Raw genomic sequence first — 10,310 nt, forward strand, 5'->3', positions numbered from 1 at the left:
CGTATTAGAAGCCAGAATCGATAATCATTAACGCATATATAGGTTCGCAACAGCTAACTTTTCGACCGACATTTAAACAAATTTCCAAAACCTTCAAATATCTCAAAATCAATTACAATAATTAATATAGAAAATTCAGTTATATAAAATTGCCACATAATTGATCATATCTTAAACGAAAACGAAATTTAAATAATAAAAGTATTGATTATGTAAATTACTGTGCCTTTTTTTTAAACATAGTACTACATTATATATTATACATTAATTATGAATTATTTTTTCATTTAAATAGAATATTTCATCGAATAAAAAATCCAATCAAAGAAATCATAGCTAAATGTATGTATAGCTAAAAATATAATATAATATCTAAACTTGTATTTCCAGAAATAATATTGTCATATTTCAATGACGTGTATACTACTACGTGTATACTATTTCAAAAGTATGTCACGATACTAACAAAAATATTAAGTACATAATACAAATTGTTGCTCTCACGGCATCAGCTGCACTGACACGACCCACAAAAGACAAAGTATATCTGAAGCTAAAGTATAGTGCAGAACAGGGCCATGCGTTCTTGCGAGGACAATCGATCGATTGCCCGTTTGCCTGCCTGCCTGCCTAACGCCTGACTTCTCTCACGGATTTTCACTTGCCGTTACACCTCGGAACACCAGCCTACGGCGAGATGGGATCTCGATCAAGTGTTCTTCATCAATCGATAGAACCTTGAACCCTGCATCATTTTCTCTATATACTTCGATATCTTCCTCCCCTAGAGGAAGTATGTTAGCCCTTCCTGGACAATTCGCCCCCTTTGTCTATTGGCTAATATTAGATCGACCGAAAAAGCGAACCAAGTTATCGTTTTTCTTATTATAGAACTGGAGGAATATGACAGAACATTTAGACCCTCGATTGAATCACAATAAATTGTGATATGTCATTTTTCCAAGTTACAATTATATTACATTCGATATTATACTCGATCGAAATGACAAGTTCAATAATCCCATTAAGTTAAACTTAGGCATCGAGAACATGACTATATGATATTTTAATATCTATTTGACCACACATCAATATTCGTACTGATATCCTAACTTGAAAATAATTAAATTTACTAAAAAGTAACAAAATGTAAATTAAATATATTAAAAAGTTCCTGAAAATATTAAAGCGTTAAAGAAGTTACCAAAAAAGTATTAAAAATAAGTAAAAATTCTAAAATTACTCTCTCAACAATTATTCACGTTTATTAATCTTGTTCGACATTGGACTAGTTCCAAGTGTACCAGATTATAAAAGATCAACTCCACTCACAATTCTGCGAATAATTACATAGGAGCATGGATAAACGAGGGCCAGAAATCCCAGAAATGCCTTAATATGCATGTTATAAGCTTCAGAAAAGTCCATGCATACTCGTTTCGGATGCAGTTCTACTTAAAACGTCATGCGGAGCATATCGCACCTGTTGCGTTTGCTCAACGCTTGCCCTGCAAAATCTTCCTCCTTCTTTTACCCTCGTCGTTCGTATTGCGCATGCGCGCGCTTTTGTAGCGCCGTTGCTTATCATGGCGCATTCAGGATCAGAGAGATACGGATCACCGTCGAAAGAGGTTACCTCTAAACTCCCTATTCTAGATACTACCACTACCATAAACGTGACTACGTGACTACGACAAAAATCGCTTTGTACGTTCCATCAAAGCATTTCTATGCGAGGCCTCCAGTTACATCCTACTTACAGGCCTTCTACAGAATCATCATCGCTCCTGGGGGAAAATTGAGAAATTCTCTAATCGCTGATATAAGGATAACGAACTCGACTGGATTGAATGAGATTTTTAAGAAACAAAGATTTTCAGATTGATAATTCGATCACAAATTCAGTAATTAGTATGGCTAGGAATATAGAACATTACTGGTAATTACTAGTAATTTAATAACTGTTATTAGCAGTGGCATTATTAGGATTATGTAGTAATTTAGTAATTAGGATTCTCGTGGAGCATAAATTGTTAAATTCGTATTTCGGATTTGTTGAGGAAAAGAATGTTAAGACGATAATATTTAGGCCGTATTTAAAATTTGTAAAATTTAGTTACGGTTATAAACTTTAAAATTCAAACTTTACTTTTAGCAAAAACTATAAAATTTAAGATTTAAATTCTTAAGAATAATGACTGTCTTATATATATATATTCCAAAGCTGCACAAATTTTAATTAGAATCGCTGAGAATCATTAGTACCAGAATTACAACTCTCGAATAGAGACTAATCTCAGAATAGTAATTTCAGAATATTGAAAGCCTCGAAATCACAATTCTGGAAGATTGTATGGCCTGAAATCACGGTCCTGGAAAATTACGAACTGAAAGACCATGTTTCTCGAGAGCTATATAGTCTATAATCGCCATTTTCAAGTAGCAAGAATTCTCCAGATTACAAATTTTTAAATAGCAATTCTTTCTTCGACTTTCACAATGATTCTTATTATATATTTATAATAATAAGCACCTGACTGAATCGCTAAACTGTTGCATGCCAAATGCCAAATAACACGTTTACAAGAATTGCATTAATGAATCGAAATATCACGGATAAAAGAAAAGGTAGAGGGTTTCCAGACCGCAAGGGAACGTTTAAGTCGAAGAAATCGACTTTGACGTCACGCTTTTCTCGCACGACGAACGGACGGGAAAATACGCTTCCTTTGAGCCACAGACAATGTAGCTTTGATACGACCTTTGACATTACACGGCTATACTCTATCGATCTTTTATTTATTAAGCTAAATAGTTCATCAAATTTTAAACGATGCGAATATATGATTCTACGAGACACGCGTGTAGCATTTAATTTTATATATACATATACAGAACTTCACAAGCAACCAACGAACCAACGAACATAAAAATAATCTAATTTTTAACCCATCTGATTTTATACCGTCTCTAATTCAATTCTGTCTAATAATAACCTCTTCCTGATATATTTTAATATATCGTATCTAAATATCTCTGTATTTCTTAACTCAATTCAAATTTCTATCTTTAATGATAGAAACAAACATAAAAATATATATATAGCAGTGACATTTTCAACGTGCATAAGTAATATAGGAACACAATGAATTTCTACCGAAAGATTGAATGTTCGCCGATTGAGGACTCGCGGATGATCATTCTCGAAGGATCGACATCCGAAGTAGGCACGATTCACGCGTTTCCTTCACATCAAGGAAAGTCCCAATGAGCCTGGTGGTCGTGCACGAGGCGGTGATCGATACCATGGCACGACTTTTAAGCGGATCGTGCACGTCGTATTGACCGGCAATTTTCGCGCGGAGGAAGGTCATCACGAGACACACAAGAACACAAGCCGAGCATAGACGGGAGCGAAAGAACACGATATAACCGATATGTAGTGTGCGCGCCGGCAAATACGACCTTCGTCGACCACGAACACAAAGGCAACCGAAGCTATTTCACGTGCGACTAATCTCGAGAAGAGAGAGCAAAGAAGAAGAGCAAGCGCTTATCGTCATCGCGAGAGTGAACCCCTGACTGATCCCTGACCGAGGCAGTTATCGATCGATATATCGGGAATGGAACAGCAGTCGCGCGTCACGCTATACGTAGATATATGTCATTTGTATGTGCGTGCTTTGTGTGTGTATATGTATGTTTGCCACCGTATACGTATATGTCACCTTACAATTCGATTCGTGCTATCGTGTCCAACCTAATCGAAACTGTACGGTGGTCACGGTAATTGATTATACATATATGTCCGTATATACATATAGTAAGAAGAAAGAGGAACAGAATGAGAGAGACGAACATATTTTTTACGTCATAGCACGGGTCGTCATGGTATGAAATGAAAATTTTCATTGGCGATTAAAGCATAGAAAAAGTAACAGACAGATGTATAGAAATGATGTTGCGACAACGATTATTCGTTATGTGGTTGGGCTACAAGGTAGCGCCATTAGCGCCTCCTCAGAGGAAGCGCACGCGGTCACCAAGTGGTAAAATCAACGAAATACCTTACACGCTGTTTACCCTAGCCAACTCGTCCACTCACGTGAACCGTTCTGACAACTTCAATTATTATCGAATAAAAGGAAGGTTCAGATCGATTCAGATGCACAGAGGAGATATAGGAAAACTGTTCGAATCTTTTTTCACTTACGGTCGAGGAGTTTCTCCGGTAGCGTAGGGATAGTCGCGGCTTGAACGAAAAGAAGCACGACGTAGCGATATGGAGAAGAGGCACTGCGACGTCGAGGAGGGGCGGGTTCTGAGATACCTCCGCGGGCCTTACTTGTTCAGCTTCGACAAGGGTAGCACTCTACCAAGCAACGACACTGTAAACTGAACACACCGTACGACGACAAACTTTTCTGTCTTTTCTGTATGCGTGCGTGTGTGTAGTGTGTGTCTCTTTCCTTTCTCTTGCTCTCTTCGTTTTCTCTTTCGTTTCTCGCTCGTTTCTTTCCTCGTTTCTGTTTCTTCCTCCGCGATAATTATAAATGACGTACGAATCACGACAAAGCTTCGTGGCTTTCCTTGGAAAATTCCAAACAAATATCTCCGTTCCCTTATCTTATATCTTCGATTCTCTTACTGCTTTTCTTCGTTCTTCCGCTTCTTCTTCTTCTTCCTCTTCTTCGTATCCTTTGTTCTCCTCGCACCTCCACCTCCTCTTCCGGCACCTCTGTTCTTCACCGCAGCGGCAAGGACCCGCCCCGTGTCGCGCTACACAAACGTGTAGTGGATAAAGAGAGCGTAAAACTTGCTCTGCGACAACATTATCTGGCCGGTTATCGGTATCTTGCTGCAGTCGTCATTTCTTCCTTTCCTCCAGTCTCGCCGCCCGCGTCGCAACGAAAATTGATCGCGTTGCGCGCGACGGTCCCTTCCTGGGGGACAGACCCGACGCGTTCTATCACTCGTAATTCTGTCACCTCGTAACGCAGCTTCGTCTGACTACGATCCTTCCGTCTTTCCTGCCTTCCTACCGTCCTTCGTACCCTTAACTTTCCTGACCGAAGGACCGACCGGGTCCTTTCCACTTCCTTTGTCTGTCAGTTCCTTCTGGCACATAGACGCGCGCGCGCGTCTCGGTTCCTCTGTTTCCCTTTACCACTATATACCAACCTAACACTTTCTCACTCTTTCTTCACCCCCTGTAAATCCCCCCTTCCCCTTCGACTGACGTCTGTCTCTTTCCCGCTCACACCCTTTTCCTTTCTGTTGAACCTATCTCTCTCACTTAGTCGCCACTAGCACTCTTCCCCGCTTGTCGACGTCTCTTCTTCGTCCGCGTTCCTACCTTCACCCCCTTTACTTTTATCCAGATAACCTGACCACGGGAATTCACTACCGTTCACCAGTCCCCCGTTAACACTGAGTCTGAGTCTCTTAGAACACTCCCTGTCTGGTGCACACTTTTTACTAGATGAAAAGCTTCTCTCGAGGACTGTGTCACGATTAGACAAACCCGACGCGGACGTTATTGCACCGCCACGCGCCAATCTCGCGCAGCGGACTCCACGAGAACTAGTTTCGAAGCGCCCCACTATATATCCGCACCATTCGCAACGCCTCTACATGAACCAACCCCCACCCTGTCTGACCACCCACCACGCTCAACGAACCTGCGCGAGGGACTGTCGCAACTACAAATCCGTACTCACCCAATGACAATTGCGGTATACGCTTCTTCTCTATGAACCTTTGATCGAGCCCGTTCCTCAGCGTTCCGTTCGTTCCTCCACCATGACGTTCTCGCGCGAGCGCGGTCCATGATAGAAACCACGGCTCGGCGGAGGGAAATTTTCTTTCGATTGTAACTTCGATTCGAGACAAAAAAGGGTACGAAGTCAGTATCACGGTTAGGATTCGTAAATTCGTACGCCCCTTGCTTCCGTACCACGAACGGATCAATGAAAATTTACCCTTCCACCGACAGCACCTCACCCGCCACCCCTGTGATAGCGAAAAACACGGTACCACACCGCACCACCCTTACTACCTTCGCCTAAAAACATTCGCTTGCCGCCTTTCACAGTAACCAACCGTCTCTACAAGCTCACCCGTACCGTAAGCTGCAAGCCTTTCCTTAAGGAACTACCTATTGGCTACCGATTGTGCTGCAATCTCACTGTCACCTCGACACGCGTCGCCATTATGATATCGTGCAGTTTTTCACGTTTCCACAAAAGCATTTTTGAAAAATTTATTTTTTTGGTATTGATTTATAATTCTTTTTATTTGAGTTTTGTCCGTATTTTACATTTTAGATATCTTTCTAATAAAATTTCCATTTAAATATTTTGAAGTGTTGTAAAGTATCATATATGGAGTATATACACGTTTCTGGTTTAAAAAGTAATCCTTATAAATTTCTTTTTTTCTAGTTTATTAATGACCTATGTATAAATTTGTACAGAATAATTTATATGCATTGCATTAATATATACCTCAAATTGATTTATATCAATTTGAAAATGTGTGTAAAAAATATATGTGCTATGTATAAATATAGGAAAATTCTTTTTGTAATATTTAACGGTGGTTTGTCCATAATGCAACTAAACGTGCACGGATTTCTATTAAATATCACGCGGTTAAAAATTTTGTACAATTCACATACGCATTTTCACTGATTCAAATATGCCTGGCCACTTCGTTTCGGCAGTTTGTAAATACAAAAATATAAACCTATTGCTAACAAAATAATTATTGGGAGGCCAAGACCAATTGAAATGATCATGATTACTAAATAAGAAAATTGTTCCTCAGGTGGTGTACCATACCCAATCAAGAATGTCCTGGAAAGGATATTAATGTCACGTATTCATTTTCAAAATCTTATTAAGATAAAGGTAAAAATATTTATTGAAATAAAATTACCATGTAGAATAGTACGTTCTTTTGTAGAAACCATCTCCTTTACTCCCTAATGACACAATGATTCTTTGAGTGAGCAAATTGTCAACCTTATCTCCATAGTAACAGTATAACATAGAATCAATGATAGTACTCGTGTGATTAGATACTTTTAGTGGTGGGTATTGCATTGTTTCTGTAGAATCTGTTATATCTCTAGACATAGTTGTGTAAGAAACTGGTCTCCATTGCAAATAAGCTCCCTCTGTCTCATAATTATCCATACTTTTGTAAGGTGGTGTTCTGACTTCAACAACCTAAAACAAATATAATATTAACATAATATTAAATTCGTAATTAATTTATTTTAGTAAAGAAAACAAATCATGATACATTACATCAAATATACCAGGTGTATGTTCATCGTCCAAACTTTTCTTTGGATTAATAAACATAGGGACTTCAGGATTTCCTTCACCTACTACCAACAACTCGATAGCAAATCTGCTGTTAGTGAAGCTTTTATTAGTTTGTAAATGATCAAGAATGATATCAACTTGGGTAGAATTCTCAGTATGTAACATGTGAGGCATAGATTCTGAGTGATCAAGAGAACAAAATCCCATCAGCTGAAAAGTAAATAAAGATCACATCAATAAACTATAAATTTTATGTATATATTTAATATAATAAAATAACCAACCGATATTTTTATGCTTCCCATTCTGCTGATATTCATAATACTGTCGTTATAAGAATTACCCTCCATATTTAATGTAACAAATTCATTATTTTGTATTAGAGTCTTACGGTCCCATTGAAAAAACATGGGATGTAAACTATTGGTATTTATAGGATTAGCAATATTTATTAATGCTGTGTCATTTGTGTCATTGAATTCTATAATCTAAAAACATTGTTAATTTTCTTAATTTATTAAGGTTTAATGTAGTAACAAAACAATATGTATTATGATATCATATATACTAACCTTATTAAAAACTACTCCAAAAGTATAAATAGGTTCTTCTGTAAATGTTACAGAGTTTTTTCTCTTAAGAAGAAAGTCCTTCCAACTTATGTTCATAATAGCTGAACGCGAAGTAAGTGCTAACAATACAGATGGATTGCCATCAAAATCCCACAGATAGTGCAAAGTGTCATTGGGGCCATCAGCTCTTAGATAAACTGTTGTCAAATTTCTGTCTTTACATATCGTGCCACAGTCATGATTCAGCCATGATCGTAACTAGTGCCAGGCAAATTCTTTTATATAAAAAAATGTAAATATATTGTTTGCAACTCAATAATTAAGTAGTGCATTAATATAATTATAAATTCTATATATCATAATTTACATTAACTACAATATGATTAAATGAAGCATTAGTAGAATTTTTATTTTATTTTATTTTTATGAAAATATACAAACATCTATTTGTTTAGTATAATATATTGAATGTTATTGTTATTGTTATTGGTATCATTTAAGCAAATTTATCACTAAATTTCCATACATTATATCATTATTAATCGCTTGATTATTAGGGTTCTCACGTTAATTAATAAATGGGTTATGGGAACTCGTGTTCCTCATTAAGTAAGGTACTGCTTCCAATTACCACCGAATTGTCATTCAATGAACTGAGACATGACGATAATTTCTAAATCGACTCTACCCACAAGATAAAACAATCAGACGATGAATCACATTACGCGTGACCTTTGTTTTACATTCGTAAAAGATGCTGATCCAAATTAATCGAATCGAATTCCTCTTATTAATAAACTAATAATAAGAATATATCATGTTACTTACAGTCCTTTGCGTACAATATCCAATATCTACTAATGTAATAAATAAAAACAGGAACACAAAAACATTATTCATACTGTCAGACGTGTATAACACCAAATCAGAACATTTACTGACAATCCTACTGCAACTTGTAACGACGCTATTGTCTGCTTGCTACTAAAGCTCGGTCGCTGGAATCAAAATGGATCTAAATGTACACTGCTTGCAGCGCCACGTCTGATTGCATTTGTGAGAACGTACAACGAATTTTTCACGACATATAAGTTTACTTAAAATAGCAATATGTATCGTATATGTACAAATAAATTTTATTCAATTTTCGTTTGTAAATGGTTATATATTTTCGCCAATATTTATTGAAACGTATATCAAATTTTATTACTTATGCACAGATGACGCTACGATCTAAGGTCTAGCAAACAAAGGAAACACATTGATAGTTGTGTAAGGTAACAATAATATCAAATAAACAAGTACACATTGATATCAATTAAAATAAAGAATCTCAGATAAGATTTGTAAACTATACATGAATATTTTATTAAGATATACATATATATTTTTTTCAAATTAAATTTAATATAGTTTCTTATTTTATTTAGTAAATAATTTGCTATGAATTAATATACTTACTCGAATACTTACATGACCGTATTAATGCATTTCTGGTGAAACATTAAACTGTGCTAAAATTTAAATGATTTTTATACGGCTGCATTTCGCGCCGAGGGAAGGAAACTCGTACCCCATTGGCTATTAGATTCCGCCAACGGTGGTGGAGTTACCAATCCTCGACACAGTATCATGTTCAAAAAATTTAATATTAAAATTAAACTCTCTCTTCGACAAGGCAAACATCGATATCGAAAGATATTAATTATCATATCAATGATATATACTTCAGAGTCAAATCTATATCAGATGAAAAATATTGACAATACGACTACATAAATATTAAAAAGTATTTTATCATTTTAATCATATGATATTTAGTTACAAATAGTTGTCTTATAATATTTCGCACATAGAGACAAAAATTGCATCCTTTTCGAGACACCGTGTACAGCCGAGGAAAGAGAACGTGTAAAAAGAGCATTAACTTGCAGACTACGACCTTGACCGAAGCAGTGTCCGCGCCTGAAGCACATATACGTGCATTCGTATGAATGTTCGTAAGAACATACGTCTAGCATTTCAAGGATCTTCGTTTCTTTAGGTTCTCACTCGTTTTTTTCTACATGACATTTTTAAAAATTAAAAATTCAGATCTTACGTTTAAAATTTTATGACGAACGCTATTAAATATAAGTAGCTTTTTTTTAATGTCAATATAATATATCTTTTTAATGCATCTTTGACCTGTTTCGTAAAATGTAATTTTTCTAACAAATTTATTCATACAATATAAAGCAATCGCGGCCAATGCTCTTCAATGATTTAACGATACCAAGGCTGAAGGTCGTCAGAGGAAGTCGGGATCCGCGGTAGAATACAACCATTCTATGTACCGGGTAGCTCGTCCGAAAACTAGTTTTATCTCCTCCATATACTTTCCTTTACAAAAACGCGAGAAAGG

General features: G+C 36.5%; 2 protein-coding genes across 47 annotated transcripts in view; both read right to left on the reverse strand.

Annotated features, from left to right (window-relative positions):
• Para (sodium voltage-gated channel paralytic) overlaps positions 1-5,618 on the reverse strand; it is a 69,550-nt gene extending 63,932 nt beyond the window's left edge. For 12 of the 45 annotated variants that reach the window (XM_072003338.1, XM_072003340.1, XM_072003320.1 and 9 more), the window contains exon 1: positions 4,214-5,609. The gene's annotated coding sequence lies outside the window, so the exon portion shown is untranslated. Of the gene's footprint in view, positions 1-4,213 lie in introns of all 45 variants that reach the window. The other 33 variants (XM_072003339.1, XM_072003335.1, XM_072003334.1 and 30 more) reach the window with 6 other exon arrangements.
• An 810-nt stretch (positions 5,619-6,428) lies between these two features.
• Positions 6,429-8,927, reverse strand: LOC139987274 (glycosylated lysosomal membrane protein). 2 transcript variants are annotated; one of them, XM_072003353.1, is made up of 6 exons: positions 8,735-8,927; positions 7,907-8,164; positions 7,619-7,822; positions 7,314-7,544; positions 6,940-7,232; positions 6,429-6,857 (listed from the first exon to the last, which is right to left on the reverse strand). In XM_072003353.1, the coding sequence occupies exons 1-6, from the start codon at positions 8,804-8,806 to the stop codon at positions 6,686-6,688; spliced, it is 1,230 nt and encodes a 409-aa protein (XP_071859454.1). In that variant the 5' UTR covers positions 8,807-8,927; the 3' UTR covers positions 6,429-6,685. The 2 variants fall into 2 exon arrangements, with proteins under 2 accessions (XP_071859454.1, XP_071859455.1); XM_072003354.1 differs by having other exon boundaries at positions 7,907-8,181; positions 8,735-8,892.
• Positions 8,928-10,310: the final 1,383 nt, after the last annotated feature.

This window comes from Bombus fervidus, chromosome 5 (assembly GCF_041682495.2).
Source record: "Bombus fervidus isolate BK054 chromosome 5, iyBomFerv1, whole genome shotgun sequence".
NCBI lineage: Eukaryota > Metazoa > Arthropoda > Insecta > Hymenoptera > Apidae > Bombus > Bombus fervidus.